General features: G+C 40.8%; 1 protein-coding gene across 4 annotated transcripts in view; it reads left to right on the top strand.

Annotated features, from left to right (window-relative positions):
* Positions 1-16,815, top strand: part of PPP3CA (protein phosphatase 3 catalytic subunit alpha) — a 466,059-nt gene that overhangs the window by 376,002 nt on the left and 73,242 nt on the right. For all 4 annotated transcript variants that reach the window (XM_082243610.1, XM_082243608.1, XM_082243611.1 and 1 more), the window contains exon 8: positions 1,988-2,082. In XM_082243610.1, coding sequence (XP_082099736.1) covers positions 1,988-2,082 — 95 coding nt within the window. The remainder of the gene's footprint in view (positions 1-1,987; positions 2,083-16,815) is intronic.

Below are 16,815 nucleotides of genomic sequence, written 5' to 3'. Positions count from 1 at the left end.
AACTTAAGGGGGCTTAATAATTTTGCATGCCCAATTTTTCAGTTTTTTATTTGTTAAAAAAGTTTGAAATATCCAATAAATTTTGTTCCACTTCATGATTGTGTCCCACTTGTTGTTGATTCTTCACAAAAAATTATAGTTTTATATCTTTATGTTTGAAGCCTGAAATGTGGCAAAAGGTCGCAAAGTTCAAGGGGGCCGAATACTTTCGCAAGGCACTGTATGCACCACTAAAAATGGCATACTTCTCCTTGAAAGGGCTTATTTTCAGGGTAGGGCTTATATTGCAGCCCTCCCCAAAAATAACACTAGGTCTTACTTTCAGGTAGGTCTTACTTTCGGGGAAACACGGTAAAAAGCTTAAGCCTGGTACACACTGAGTCTTCGGGTTGGGCGAAAAAAACCTTTTAGCTCCCATCGGAGCCACTGTACTAACTATGCAAAGTTAGTGTAGCGATCTCCCCCGCTGAGCTGTTGTGTTCCGACAGGGGGACGGCCCCCTGCCAGAAAACTCCAATCAGCACTCTCTGTCATTGGCTAAGAGCGCTGATTGGGAAATCGGTCGGCTGCTGGTTTTCCAGCATGCACATCCGACTACACAAGGGCTGAATGCCGGCCATTTTTTTTTTTTTTACTGGCCAATGTCTCATTTGGCCCATGTGTACGGGGCTTTAATGTGATCTGACCTGTAGCAATTTGATATCCCTTTGTCTGCTTAGTGTTCTGGGTCTTCTATCGAACCTTTTAACCCAGAAATTATATAATCAGGACAAAAAAATTGGATAATAAAAATAACATTTGATAAAAAAAAGTGCTCTCAAAGCATTATCACATTTTCAATAGGTGCTGTCAAAATATAGTGAAAAAAAATCATTAGTGACACAGGTAGTCCAAGGCACTAGACAATTGAATTCTGATGCTAAAGGCAATCCATTGTAGCTAGGAGACCAGCGCAGGGGAGCTAATAGTGTAGTATGTCAAAGAAAGGATAATTTTATTAAAAAATATCCTTGCTTTGACTTTTATCATTCAGTCAGAGGGTGATGAAAGGGAGAATTTCCCAGAATTATGTCCCTGCATGACCTTAGTCACCAGTGTTATGACACTTTGTGGGCGGGACCTTGGCTGATCGCGCCCAGCATCAGCTTCTCTTGTGTTCAGAGCGGCTCCTTCTGTCATCATAGGCTCTCACCATTCCCCCTGGCCAGGGTTGAACTTTTCAGTAATTCGATTTTGTGAATTGCACGCTGTTGGCCAGTACCAAGTTGACAGTGTAATGGTGGAGGAATGGGGCTCAGAGGCCTCTTTGGCATAAGTAGAGACTCTTAATACTGTAAAGTGGTCTAAAATAGACATGTAATTACAGGCATGGCAATGTGCTTGTACTTCTGCAGTATTATTACCACCAGGACTGGTGCCCTTGTACTATTCTCAGGTATTTATGCTGTGGGTCCCAGAAGGATGGTAAGAAGCCATGTTGTCTGACTGTATGATTTATACATGTAGAGTAAGGTTTTGGGTGAAATGAATGTATATTCAATTGACCTTTATCAAATTTCTGTGAAATTGGATATTGATTCAGAACTTTCCAATAGAGCGCTGCATGTACAGTATATGTGCTGACATGAACTATGCTGAGAGGAGGATAGAACTGAGTGACATAGAGATTGGCTAATGCTGCTCAGTCGCTGGCTAATCAAAGGCTGAGTGCAGGGAGATAATCAAGTTTTATTGCCTTCAGTAGAGAGGTCAGGTCACCAGCCTGGTTGTATTCTCTGGCAAGTCTTTGTAAGGACTTGATGCATGGAAATAACAAGTCTTTAGCAAGTAAAGCAGCTCTCATATACGTATTGCAGTTGTGTTGTTATAGGTTTGCCTGGAATATAGCTTTAACATATTGAGTAAAATATTTTTTTAACGATAAAATATTTTATGATTTTTTTTTAGGAGCGAGTCTTCTCTAATAGTAATTATATCTCTTTTACAGGTATCGTATGTATAGAAAAAGCCAAACAACAGGCTTCCCCTCCCTAATTACAATATTTTCAGCACCAAATTATCTAGATGTATACAATAATAAAGGTAAGACTTTGTTTATTCTATTGGTTCCTAATCTTGGTATGTATCAAGGACCACACATGAAGAAACCTGTTTTCCACATCTGTAACTGCACTGGGAATACTTTTATTTTATACTGTGTTTGTGCAGTTATGGTCAATAGTTTGTGTTATTAAACAAACAAAGGGTTGGGGGACACACCCTGAACATGCAAAAAATGGGGATTTGGTCCCACCATATGGCCATATCGTGCTTAAGCCCACCACTACGTCAAAGTACCCCATTGTCAGTGGGTCCTACATGATCCATAAAATGAAGGATAAATCCAACCTCTCTAAACTATTGGAGATACTTACTCCTTACATGGGAGAGATGTGCTAGCTGCAGAAAACACTGGTTGAACTGCACTATACAGGGACTCCGATATCTGCTTACTAGTGGACACTGATAAAGAAGTAAAGGTGTGGGAGAGTGGGGTGCTCAACCCCAGGAGTCTGGTCAGGACTGAATGTATAACAAACAACTAGTAAGCAGATATAGGAGAGGGATGTGGAATCTACTGAGGGAGAAAAATAGAAAGGCTATTTGGACTTGGGTTATACAAAGCTCACTTTTTTATGACTGGGGGCTTAACTCAATTTTATATTGTAATGAGAGGCCATTATATGCCCTTGTAACTTTTTAATTGCTTCTCACCTGCACCCTTGTAAAAGGATGGACGGGCGGGAACCCTATTGTTCTGGGAGAACCTCATGAAGTCCTCCCAAGAACACACCTCGGACGGCCACTTTGGGGAATGACTGATCACTATATTGCCCGCTGCCAGTTACATGTGATTGTTACTAATTACAGCAGTTTAGATGGCAGTTGTAAGCAATAAATGACTTCCTTTCATGCCATTCATTGTAAACAATTGTGTTGCTAGCTGCGATTGGTCACAATGATCACATGGCAGGACCAAACACAGCCCATTTGTACCATGTGATTAGCTGTGACCAATCACAGCTAATCACAATAGACCGTGTCTACACACTAGAGCTGCACGATTAATCGTATGAAAATGGCGATCTCGATTCACCCCCCCTGACGATCTAAACCTGACATATGCTCGATTCTTTGCATAGCTGCAGAGAGAACAGCTGTGGAAAAAAAAAAAGCCTCGCAAACAAACTCCTATCAGCATTAAGTCTCCCAGTAACTATAAACAAAATGATTACATTGTATCTTTTCCTTCCCTCTGCCAGGGAGAAAGGAAGTTTAACCTCTTAAAGACTAGACCTTTTTCTGACACTTGTTGCTTGCAAGTTAAAATCATTTTTTTTGCTAGAAAAGTACTTCGAACCCCCAAACATTTTATATATTTTTTTAGCAGAGACCCTACAGAATAAAATGGCGATTGTTGTAATATTTTATGTCACACTGTATTTGTGCAGCAGTCTTTCAAACGCAATTAATAGACTTTAATGAATAAAAAAAAAACGTAACAGTAAAGTTATCCCAATTTTTTTTTGTTACACAGAGAATCGTGAGAGAATCGTGATCTTTATTCCAAGCTAAAAAAATCGTGATTCTCATTTTGGCCAGAATCGTGCAGCTCTACTACACACTAATTCAGTAAAAAAATATATTTTTTGAAATTCACTGCAATTCACTAGTTATTTGATGACGCTGTACTGCACTGGACAGTATATATAAAAATAAATAAAATAAAAATTAAATTTTTTGTCACATTTGTGGGGAAAATTATCAAAAAAAAATTACTTTAAGGGTTGAGCCATGCCTTTTACTAATACCAGACTATCTACTTTCCAAAAAGGTCATTTGGGGGGTATTTTTACTGTCCTGGCATTTTCGGGCCTCAAGAAATGAAATAGGCCGTCAGTACCATCAAGATTAATTAATTTTCAGATATATACCATAGTTTGTGGACTCTATAACTTTCCTACAGACTAAATAATAAACACTGATTTGGGTTATTTTCACCAAAGAAATGTAGCAGAATACAATTTGGCCTAAGTTTGTGAAGAAAGAACAGAAACTATGAAAAACGTGTTTTGTTTTTGTTTACAATATTTTGCATTTTTTGATTTAATTTGCATTTTTTTTATTTTTTATTAAATGCCCCCCAAATGAAAGCTCTATTTGTGTGAAAATTATAGAAATTTCATAAGGGTACAGTGTTGCCTGACCGTGCAATTGTCATTCAAAGTGCGACAGCGCTAAAACATTGGCCTGGGCATCAAGGGAGTAGAAATGCCCGGTATTAAAGTGGTTAATATGGGTAAGCTGAACTACCACAGTGCCTGGTGAATTTTAGTTCTTAAAGTGGAATTCCAGTCGAATTCCAACTAAGCCTACACCTATTGTGAGAAGAGTAGAGGAATGGTCGCCCTTCCCATAGGATGCAATCAGAATTTATTAATAAAGTAAAAAAAGGCACAGGATGTAACAGTCATCATGTAGGGGACAAAAGGATTACACGTTTCACACGACTAAGCCTACGCCTACTTCTACTCCCATTCTAAGACTATTCTAGCTACCCTGTAATAGAAAAGATGCTTATACTTACCTATTCTGAAGTCGCTCGGGTCCGGTCACAAGATCTCTCCAGCGGCAACTTCTGTGTAGAGAGATTGCCAACAACAGCTGCAGAGCCTGGGCGATGATGTCACCCGTAGGCTTACTATGGGGCTTCCGTTGTCAGCTGACCCTCCTCTACACTGAAGCCGGTGTTCCGTGAAAAAACCATACCCATGAGAAAACCATACCCTCGTCACTTCCGGTTCAGCTACGGAGGGTATGGATTTCTCACGGTAGTTAAACTTGCGGCGGGTACATTAAAACACTTCGGGTGCAACATAAATCATGTCCTCTCCTATCGCTGTAACATCCCTCATCTCCGGTAATAAATATAAAAGCGGATCACGGAGCCGCGATCGCCGTCACATTTACGTCTCATACACCCGCCGCCGCTTTTATATTTATTACCGGAGATGAGGGATGTTACAGCGATAGGAGAGGACATGATTAATGTTGCACCCGAAGTGTTTTAATGTACCCGCCGCAAGTATAACATTAGAAACAGTGCCGTGATATTTTCATGCCCACCGAGCATGCGCACTTGTCAAATTCTTTCTCCTTCAATTACGTATCCGGGGCTCTGAGCATGCGCAGTATTGCGCTGCTCTGCTGTTTCAGACCGGAAGTGACGAGGGGTATGGTTTCTTCACGGGGTATGGTTTTTTAACGTTACACCGGCACTGGGACCCGATCATGTGACCAGAAGGAAATGACTTCAGAATATGTAAGTATAGACATATTTTTTTTCACAGGATAGATGGAATAGTCTTAGAATGGGAGAAGAAGTAGATATAGGCTTAGTTAGAATTTGACTGGAATTCCAGTTTATTGTGTACTAATTGGTAATAAAATTACTTTTTAAACTTCAGTCGTAAAAACTTTTATGTCATTTTATTCCCAAACAGGGTCTACATCTACTTTGGGGATGCCTTTGCAAACCCAAATTTTTCCTTGTAAAAATAGCACTGACCTCATCACCAAACTGTGTATAGCCTGTGCAGAGAACAGGGCTGAGGTTGGGACAGAGTATGTCCTCCCACTACAGATTGCCGTCCTAAAACTACAGGGGACAGATTCAAGACCAGTCACCCTGACCATTAGGAGAGTGCAGCAGGAATTGTCCTTTATTACAGGAATTTCTTGCACAGGGGCAAAGAACAGGAGTTGTTCCATCGCAGATTACTGCAAGTCTGGAAGAACTGCACAAAGGAGAGCAAGATTTAAATAAGAATACACATGCCTCTTGTATGTAGACAATATTAATGTAGTCTGAAATCCAGCTTTACATATAGGCTGGGTTCACACTGATGCAATGCAGGAACCACAGCCATTCATGCGTGGGTTCCCGCACCGCATCAGAATCGCAGGCAGTTCACACTGCGGTGCGAACCGCTGCAGGTGTCAATTTAAAGGTAATTACACCCCCCAAATCAGTTTGGAGAAAGCAGTGTGAACTGTGGAATCCGATGGAATGGGATCATATGGGTCTGAACACACATGCAATCCGATTCCAGTACGGCCAAAAAAAGGGTCCTGCACGTTTTTGGTGTGGGTCCAGTGCGAATTGAGCCATACATAATGTCATGTCATTTGTGCAGGAATCCGGTGTGATTTCTGTACAGATGACATGCGATGTGGTAGGCCGCATTAGTGTGAACCCAGGCCTAATGTTAAATAGTACCATGTCTGTGTTTCTACAGAACTGCTTAGCTGCCCATTATTTATTTAATGGGAAGATTCCGTTAATTGCAATTGAAGTGGATTTCTGACCTTTATTGTCAGCATACTGCATCTGCCTAAAAACTGTCCTAAGTAGTTTATTTCTTGACATTCATTAATGGGATTAACATAACCATTAGCTCAAGCATGTTTATTTAATTAAGAAATTGTACAATTTAAATGGAAACAGTTCTTAAAGCGGAGTTCCGGGCAGAGAATCGTTTTTTTTTTTGAACATACCCCCGGGACAGTCAGGGCTAGCACATTCCACAATGGCTAGCCTCTGATCTGTCCCGGTTCGCACTTACCTTTTAGAAGAAATACTTACTTAGAAGTTTTCTTCCACAGCGTTTCCATCTCGGTTGTGGGCAGCTGAAGCCGGCGCGGTCCTCTTCTCCGTCTTCTTCCGCGTCTTCGTGTCCCAGAATGCGCTGCACCGGCCCCTCTCGTCACTTCCGGTGCGGCGCCGCATTCCTAAACAGCTTCTGGGCATGCCCAGAAGCTGTTTAGCAGGGGAATGCGGCGTCGCCCGGAAATGACGAGCGGGGCCGGTGCGGCGCATTGATTCCTGGGAGCTATGACGTTTAGCTCCCAGGAATCATCGCGAGGCAGGAAGTGACGGGGTGAGCCGCGGCGCTGGAGGAGGAAGCTGTCATAGGTGAGTATTTACGATCGTCAATAAAAAGGTGAGTAAACAAAAAAAAAAAAATAACTATCCAATTCCTTTTCAGGTGCGGCATACCTAGCGGAGGGGCACAAAAAAAAAAAATATTTTTTGTGCCCGGAACTCCGCTTTAAGCTGTAACATAAATTTCTTCCAGTTTTGGCACAGAACTGGCATGTTGACATTTGAATAGTTTTCCTTTTTGCTATCCCTTTTTGTTCACATTTCTTTTAAATTCCTACATTTCCAAACTTACACAGCAAGGCCGTTAAACAATAAAGGGTTAGAAAATATATAGAGTAATTGCTTTATATATTGACATAGTTATTTCCTTTTGGGGTTTTAGTATAAATTCTCATATTTTGGAGGTTATCAACATCTATTATCCAGTCTTTTGCAGGTGAAAAGTAGAGTTTTGCTTCTACCTGTGTTGTTTGCAATTGTGGGTCCTTCACTGCACCTGCTGTTTCAACTCCTTTCTAGGGAGATTTGAAATACTCTTTTAAGCTATTTGATCCCCCCCCCCCTCCCAAGCACTTAATAACATTGATGCCCATTTGGGGAGAATTTTGTCTACTCTACTGTGGATCTGGCCGTGCCCCACCTTAACAAAACTACTAGTATACCAGTGGAGGATGCACCTTTCTCAACCAGTAAGTGGTTATAAGCACTCTCTAGAAGTTATTTCTCATCTGTGGCCCATGTCTTTACCCCATGTTGGCTGTGCATTTTTATTGTGCTAAATCATGGTTAACTGTTCACAATCCCTTACATTGATTTTAAAGGTTCTCATTTAAAAAGAAAAAAAACATGTCATACTCACCTACTCTGTGCAGTGGTTTTGCACAGAGCAACCTGGGTCCCCCAGCAGCGCTTCTGGCCCCTCCCTCCTGCGGAGTACCCTCAGAGCAAGCTGCTTGCTATGGAGGCAATAAGGCAGGCTCTCTTCCGAGCCACCCCTCTGCATGTCAATTGACACACAGAGCTTCAGCACTGCCCCGCCCCCCTCTCCTAATTAGCTCGCTCACTGTGATTGACAGCAGTGGAAGCAATTGGGAGTGCGAGTCCCCAGAGAGCCACTCCTCTCGTGCACATCGCTGGATAGAAATTTGGCTCAGGTAAGTATTAGGGGGGGCTGAGGTTGCTGCTGCGCAGAGGAGAGAAGGTTTTTTTTTTACCTTCATGCATAGAATACATGAAGGTAAAAAATCTTGAGCCTTTAGAACCACTTTAAATATAATCCTACCACTGCTGTGGTTGATCCCTTAATTATAGAATGCAATAAGCGAAAGTCTGTAGCTTTAAACTTCAGTTGTCATGATTCTCAGCTTATTTCTGGCAAGGTCTCCTGTCAGTGCACATGCATAGGGCACTTTAACCAAAGTGCTGGACCGTGGAACCCTCATCCAAGAAGCGTCTGATCTGCATGAAGTTTGAAGAACAATGCCTCATTGAATCTGCTCTTGATATTATTAAGGAGACAAGTGGTGGAAAGAGTACCCACTTCCTCAGCAGAGAAAACATGAGGAACAGATTACAAAGCTTTCTCCCTCTCTTAATCTGTTAAGAAACTTCTCTTTCGCTTCGGGAATGTCTGCAAAATTATCAGATAAGCCGTCCTGGGCACTTTTCAGTTTGGAGGGCGTTTGTGAACCTTTGTAGAAGCTTGAACAGCTTACAACCCAGACACTTGGATAACTCACACCCAGGGCTAAAAACTGGAGTTTTATTTCTTGTTCTCCTTTGGCTGCTTACCTCCAACCTTCCTGTGTCACCACACAGATTAGAAGATCTCCGTTGGGCCCTCTCTGGCCATCTGGATGAAGGTGTCAGTGCCCCAGTTCCTGTGACAAAACAGTTTAAAGAATTTTAATTAAACATATTCACTGTTCCCAAACCCTACGGTGGCATCCCCCCAGCTTGGATCTCTAAGCTTTAAATGACTTAATGTGAGCCCGTAAACTGCATGGAATCCACTAGGTCTGTCATCACTCCGTTTTACCAGGAAGACTTTCTGGCTTCTGTAGTTATTAGGAATGCATACTTACAATACCCCGGTGATTCGGTGTATCCTACATTTTGTTGTGGGACCCCCTACACTACTAGTTCATTTCTCTGCCCTTTGACCTTATGTCTGCACTTGCTGGCCCCAGTTTTAGCCCTACTGCGCTCTTGTGACATCCCTATGAATTCATTGAATGAGTGTCTTGGGCCTGATATCCTCCTTCAAAGCAATTCAATTTGCCCATTTTCACTTCAGATCACTACAGACCAACATTCTATTGTCTGGGACAAGTTAAACAATTTCCTGGACAGACCTATTTCATGTGTCACCAAGGAAAAGACAGTCTCTTGACTGGGCGCTCTGGAATCAAGGAAGTCCATCCTTCTCATCTTCAGGTAGATCTTCACAATGGAGGCCAGCCTGTTGGTGCAAGGGACTTGGTTATTAAAGGAATCTTGTCTTATCATCCTAGAAATCTGTGTCATTTGGCTGTTTCTGCAGTGTTGGATCATCCTGCTAGAAGGTCATCCTATCCGTATTCAGTTGGACAATGCCACGGTTGTGGTGTACGTCAGGGAAGAACTAGAAGTCTTGCCACAGCAAGAGAAGTAGATTGAATACTGTCCTGGGCAAAAATACACATTCTTGCCTTGTCTGCTGTGTACATCTCAGGTGTAGACAACTGGCAGGCAGTCTTCCTCAGACAACAGCACCTGGACTCGGGGAGTGGTCCCTATACCCAGGGGTTTTCCAGGACCTGTGTCGCAGGTGGTGGATGCTGGATTTGGAACTCCCTGCCTCCAGGTTCAACTCCCTGTGGAACTCCTTGCCTCCAGGTACCTGTTTCCAGGTAAAGGGATTCTCTAGGGAAAGCAGCAGATGCTCTGCGGCACCTGAATCTTCTTCCTCGTCTGCTTCACAGGATAGAGTTTGAGGGCATTCTGATGATCTTCATTGCTTTGAACTCGCCCAGGTAGATGTGGCAAGCCATCCTGGTAAGACTCTTGAGGGACATGACCTTTTCCAGATCGTTGGGATCTTTTTGTCTCTGTTACTTCTTTACCTTCCTGCTGCACTGTTACTGGCTTTAATATCATGGCTGCTGAAGTCCAAAACAGGGGCATCTTAGACTCTGTGATTCCTATAATCATAAAGGTTAAAATGGCTACTTCCTGAAAGTCCTATAATTGAATGTGGAAGGCATACTTCACTTGGTGTGTTTCTATAGGACAAACTCTCTCCTTCCTGTATCAAGACCAGATTTGGCTCTCGGCATGATCATGGGCCACTATGTGCTCTTTTTATTTTGTTTCAGAGATTGGTGGCCTCTCAGTCCTTGCTTAAGGCCAATGAACAGGGAGCTTTCCATGTAGCTCCCACTGTTCATTTCCTTGCGACTCTGTGGAATCTAAATCTGGTTCTTTTTACTCTTGAGAAACTGTCATTCTAACCCATTACAGATATTTTTCTATCTACCCTTACCCACAAGGTAATATTCCTTGTTGGTATCACCTCAGGCTAAAGTCTAAATTGGCTGCCTTATCCTGAAAAGAACCATTTTTGGTTTTGCATAGGGATGAGGTGGTATTGAGGCCCAGGACTTCTATCTTGTTTTAGGTAGGTTCTACCTTTCTCCTCAACTAAGACATTGTTTTCTTGTCCCTCTGTCCAGCTCCAGTTCACCAAAAGGAAATGTCTATTAAATGTCTGTATGTGGGTGGGGTCACTGCTTTCTTTAGGATGAAAATGTATAAAAAAGAAATATGATATAAAATGATTATTACACCAATTGCAATGAGATGCTAAACCACCAGGCATCCATCTGTACGATTTTGTATATATAAGTTAGGTGGATGCCTGGTGTTTTGCCTCCATTGATACAGGGGAGGGAGTCATGCTTAATAAACCTAAAAAACTTGGCATGATTTTAGGTGCTCCAGGAGTACCAAACCCTCTCTAATATGTACATCGTACAGAGGAATTTCACTCCCCCCATACAGTTTTGTTTTTCATTGTCATACTTTGATCCTCCAATCAACAACGTCTGCTACTTGAGTGAATTTTTTAGTGATTTAGATCCAATTATGCGTTTTGGCCTTGTGCCTTAGGCAGAGATTTCTCCATTGTTGGACAGTTTATAGACTTGGCTTTTCACAAATAGGGAATATCTGGCCATCTTTACTCCGGAGACACTCTGACTCTCCAAGATTCTCCTTTTATACCCACTCTTGTTACTGACCTGTTGCCAATGAACCTAACTAGTTGCAAAATGTTCTTCCAGCTTTTTTTTGTTAGTACTACTTACTTTGAATCATAAGGAACGGAAGCGTTCCAGGTGCCGCACATCCAATATTAGTGTGAAATAATGGTGTAAAAGTGAGTGCTGATATTGATGAACATTGCAAAGTCTAGATTATGAAAATAGCATGCCCAAAACAACACCAGTAGGTTTCCTTAGGTTTATGAAGCTTGTGTATTGGAAATCCGCTGTATACTTTGGATCTCTCCTATATAAACAGTCTAGAAAATAAATATGGTAAACTAACTGGTTACATGACTTAATAAACTTGGTATACTGTTTACATTGTTTACAAGACTAAATAGTAGACGCCTACAGGTATTTATGCATGTCTTTACGTGCATTAGGATTAGCAGATCTGGACCTCTCTAATATGCCAGTCTTAAAGAGGAACTTCACTCCTTCAGTAAATTTTTTAAATATTTCTGTTATATCCTTGACCACTGGGTTGCCTTCAAAAAACATATTGGCAAGCCCAGTGACTCTTGCATTGTCATGCTATGATCCGCTGATACACAGCTGCATGTCAGGTCCCGCGCTGTCATCTTCCTTTCTGGCATCATCAGGAGCTGGCTATCTCTTCCTGCTTCAGGCAGCTGATGATATGCCATCAGATCCAGCCACTGTGTTAAAGCTGATGTGTCCTGGGAAATGTTATTTGCATATCACTGGAGGCTTTGGGAGCAGAGGAGACAGGTGAGATCTTAAGTGAGGTGAAGTGTAACAAAAAAAAAAACACAGCTTTTTAGATTGTGGAGTAGAGGGGAGGATCGCAGGGATGAAGTGTGTTTTGTATGAGTTAAAAGTATGTTTTAACTTCCACAGCAAGAGATAGGCTTGAGCCTACTTGGATTCCTTTCAAAGCTGCATATTAAGTAGGAGATGGTGGCCTATAGATCAACTATCTTGACTAAGTTAGATTGGCATATTAGAGCTCCCTGGCCAGAACACGCCTGGTCTTTTGGTGTGCTTTGGCCTGCTGCTAAATCATGTAGTGTAAGAAGTTGACCATATTTCTTTTCTTGGCGGAGTTACTTGAAAAATCTAAGAGCTCTGGTACTGCAAGAGTTCAGTGTTTAACCCTTTCGCTGCCAGGCCCTGTGCTCAACTGAGCTCTGAGCTGCATGGCCATTTTTGCAATTTATCCCTTGCTTTTTTTACTTTTCCCTTACAGCTTTCAGTTTGTTAAAGACCCCCCAAACCATTTATTTTCTGAACGTACATGACCAGTAAAATACAAATAAGGTGCTACTGATTTTTAGGGCACAATGATATTTCCACAAATGTTTATCAAAACAATATTTTTGCTAAAAATAAATAATGGAAATATCCAAATTTCTCTAAAAATCTAGAGGTTTTCATTGTTCCCTTACAGCTTTCAGAGTTGGTTTAAGACCCCCAAACTATATATTTTCTGAAAGCACATGACCTATAGAAGAAAACAGAAGGTGCTATGGGTTTTAACGCCCTGCGATATTTGAGCAAATGTTTATCAAAACAATATATTTGCTACAAATTCTCTAAAACCATTTTTTAGCAAATCTTACAAAATTCCTGCCAAATTCCTACTAATGTAAAAGCTTAACTTGTATTGAGTTAATGAATTGCAAATATTTGTAATTTTTAAATTACGCCTTTTTGCAAAATGGTGAAACTTGAGTGTACGCAAAAATGTAAATAACGACAATTCTCTAAAAATCTGAAGGTTTTCATTGTTCCTTTACAGCTTTCAGAGTTTGTTAAAGACCCCCTCAAACCATATATTTTCTGAAAGCATAGGACCAGTAGAGTAAAAGGAAGGTGCTACTGATTTTTAAGGCCCCACGATATTTGCGCAAATGTTTACCAAAACAATATTTTCCCTAAAAATGCACTTAAATCATAAATAGCAAAATACAAACACAGCAAATTTTTCAAAATTCCTGCTAAATTCCTTCTAAATATAAAAGCTTAACCTATATTGAGTTAATAAATAACAAATATTTGTAAATTTTAAATTGCACCTTTTTGCGAAATGATGAAAACTGAACGTACACAAAACTATAAATAACCAAATTTCTAAAAAAATCTGGAGGTTTTAATTTTTTACTTTCAGTTTTCAGAGTTTTTAAAAGACCCCCCCCCCCCCCAAACTATACAAGGCAAAGGACCGGCAGAATAAATGGAAGGTACTACTGATTTTTAAGGCCCTGCGATATTTGCACAAATATTTACGCTAGAAATGCACTAAAATCATTAGCAGAGGCAAACACAGCAAATTTTACAAAATTCCTGCTAAGTTCCTTCTAAATATAAAAGCTAAACCTGTATTGAGTTAATAACAAATATTTGTAAATTTTAAATTGCGCCTTTTTAAGAAATAGTTAAAATGGGACGTATGCAAAAATGTCTCTAAAGATCAGGAGGTTTTCCTTTTTCACTTACAGCTTTCAGTTTGTAAAAGACCCCACAAACCATATAGTTTCTGAAAGCACATGGCCAGTAGAATAACAAGAAGTGCTACTGATTAAGGCACTGCGATATTTGTGCAAATGTTTATCTAACCAATATTTTTGCTAAAAATAACTTAAAATCATTAATTGGATGGATTCGTATATGGCAAAATATACAAAATTCCTGCTAAATTCTTTCCTAATATAAAAGTTAAACCTATGTTGAGTCAAAACATTTCAAGTGTTTGTACATTTTAAATTGCACCTTTTTGTGAAATGGTGAAAACTGAAGGTACGCAAAACTGCAAATAAAAACAATTTTCTCCTGAGGTTACCATTTTTCGCTTACAGCTGTCAAAATTTGAAAAGACCCCTCAAATTATACATTTTCTGAAAGCACATGATCTGCAGAATAAAAAAAGTGCCACTGATTTTTTGAGCCCCGAAATAATTGTGCAAACGTTCATCATATTGCTATTTTCACAAAAAATACACTAAAATCACTAATAGTGCACATAAACACAACATAACTTACAACATTCCTGCTAAATTACTACTAAAGCATCATTCACATGTGGCATACTAAAGTGTACGCCCATGGAGGGACATGTTTACCCACGCAGGAATGCCCAGGTTTTCCATGCATCCTCGTACAGGACAGTCCTATTTATGTCAATTGGGATACAACGGCTGCACAGGCATAGCTGCTGTTCCCAATCTGACATCCATATGGGTGTGGGTGCACGACCCCGAACGCAGACATTGTGAGCTCAGGGACATGCACGCGGACCTACATGGATGTCAAATTGGGAGCAACAGCTCTGTTCGTGCAGTTGCTACATCCAAATGACATCAATGGGACTGCCTGCACAGAGCTGCATGGAACATCTGTGCATCCCTGTAAAGGTACGCTGTGTATGCCCGGTGTGAACAAGACCTTAGGCCCCTTTCACACAAGCAGACCAATCAGTTCTGCCTGTCCATTTCTCAGACGGGCCCAATCGGACCACCCATTGTTTTCTATGGAGAGGCTGAGGGCTGATATGTGTCTGTTTACACCCGCCTTCATCCGATCCGGTCCACTAAAACAGACGGATGGGGATCCCATTCCCAATTCATCTAGCAGATTGGATGGTATCAGATGGAAATGAACAGGTGGTCCATTTGCATCCCACCGCTCCATTGAGAACAGTGGGCTGTGTCTGTGTCTGCTTTGCATTAGCAGAGCGGACGTTACATCTGCCTGCTCAGCAGGGATCAGCATACAGATCCCCACTGAGCAGGCGGATCTTCTTGACAGAGTTTTCTCCATGTTTTTTATTTATTTATTTAATTTTTACTTTTTCAATTTTTTACAAATTTTTTTCAAATTTTTTGAGGGGGTCTTTGAGATATCAGACGTCTAAACGGACACCTATACCTTTTTTTTGAGACCTCTGCATTAGCAGAGCGGACGTGTCATCCGCCTGCTCAGTGGGGATCAGCAGACAGACGCTGAGTCCACTCCATGTTTTTTCTTTTTTTTTTTTACTTTTTTTTTTCAACATTTTTTTACAATTCTATTTTTTTATACAATTTTTTTGGTGCGATATTAGAGCCCCATATCTTTTTTTTTTTTTTCTTTTCTTTTTTTTGAGACCGAGAAAGGGACTTAAAGTCCCTTTCTCTGCAGCAATTTCCATGAATGAATAAGGAGTCTGTATAGAATCTCCCTTATCCATTCATAAACTGTCAGTCTGAATGGATGGGATACATTGGGGGTAAGGGGGCCAGTACGGGGGTGATCATACAGATAGGGGGATCCCCTCTAAGACCCTGCAGCACCTGAAGCTGGCGGGAGCGGCAGAGGAGGGATGACGGCTTATAAAAGTAGCTGCAGGGATCAAGTTTGCTGGGGGGAATCGGATTGGGGTGGGGGGGGGGATCAGTGCTGGTGGGCAAGAAGGGGTTTGAAGAGGATAGGAAAGGATAGTGGGGGAGTAGTTTTAGGTGACAGAGTGGGTGGGAGGTGGGGACAGAGGCTGGGCACAGGGAAGCGGCAGCATGGGGAGGCAGTCACATTTTAGGTTAATAACTCTGATCAGCGAATTGTAAGTCGCTGATCAGATTAATAGAACAATTCTGTTATAAGTTTTATGGTCATTGAAGTGACCATGAGCTTGTAGAAGGAGGAGAAATTAGATCAGTATAGACCTGGCCAGCTGCAAGCAGTGCTGTAGGTCCGTACGCTGTACAGACCTGGCAGTAAAAGGATAAAACAAATTCCAAGACTCTCTTCGTAATCTAAAGGTTTAATTAGCGGAATTGAAATATAACCATATTCTGTTTAGAAAGATCTTCATTGTAATGTCTGGGCTTCTGTTAATGCAGTAAACAATAAAACAAGTATCCTAGATAAATTAGGTAGAGCATTCCATTATGCTACATAAAAGCGACCACAGCTAATAGAAGCTTGGAGATGTATTAAAGCCAAATATATTTTTACACAAAAATCAGGATCACCCGCTGCTTGTAGAGCCAAAGTAAATATGGCCAGTCAAGGTTTTACATTTTGTTTAAAATTGTCGTCTTATTAACTGTTGAATCAAGCGGAATGTTGACAAACTAGAATTCAATATAATAAAATATAGCAACTTTCAGTAAGGATTGTGCAGTATTTTTATTTTTCCATTTTTATCACACACTCTCAGCAAGCTGCGTCACCCCCCTTTTTGCAAAGGTCTTGCTACAGAAGATTACCTGCGCTCAGTTGCACATCGTGTTTGATAGCACAATGTTTTTACACATTGTCATTAATGTTCAGAGTACTTATTCAATAGTTATCAAGGATGTGTATACGACTCCCCATATATGGGATACAGAGCTATCAGTATGCAGCCGTAGCAAAAAGTTTTGAGAACTACACAAATATTAATTTTCACAAAGTCTGCTGCTTCCGTGTTTTTAGATTTTTTTGTCAGATGTTACTATGGTATACTGAAGTATAATTACAAGCATTTTTTAAGTGTCAAAGGCTTTTATTGACAATTACATTAGGTTTATGCAAAGAGTCAATATT

Source organism: Pelophylax lessonae (assembly GCF_965119305.1).
Source record: "Pelophylax lessonae genome assembly, chromosome: 1".
NCBI lineage: Eukaryota > Metazoa > Chordata > Amphibia > Anura > Ranidae > Pelophylax > Pelophylax lessonae.
This window is presented reverse-complemented; position numbering and strand designations above follow the sequence as displayed.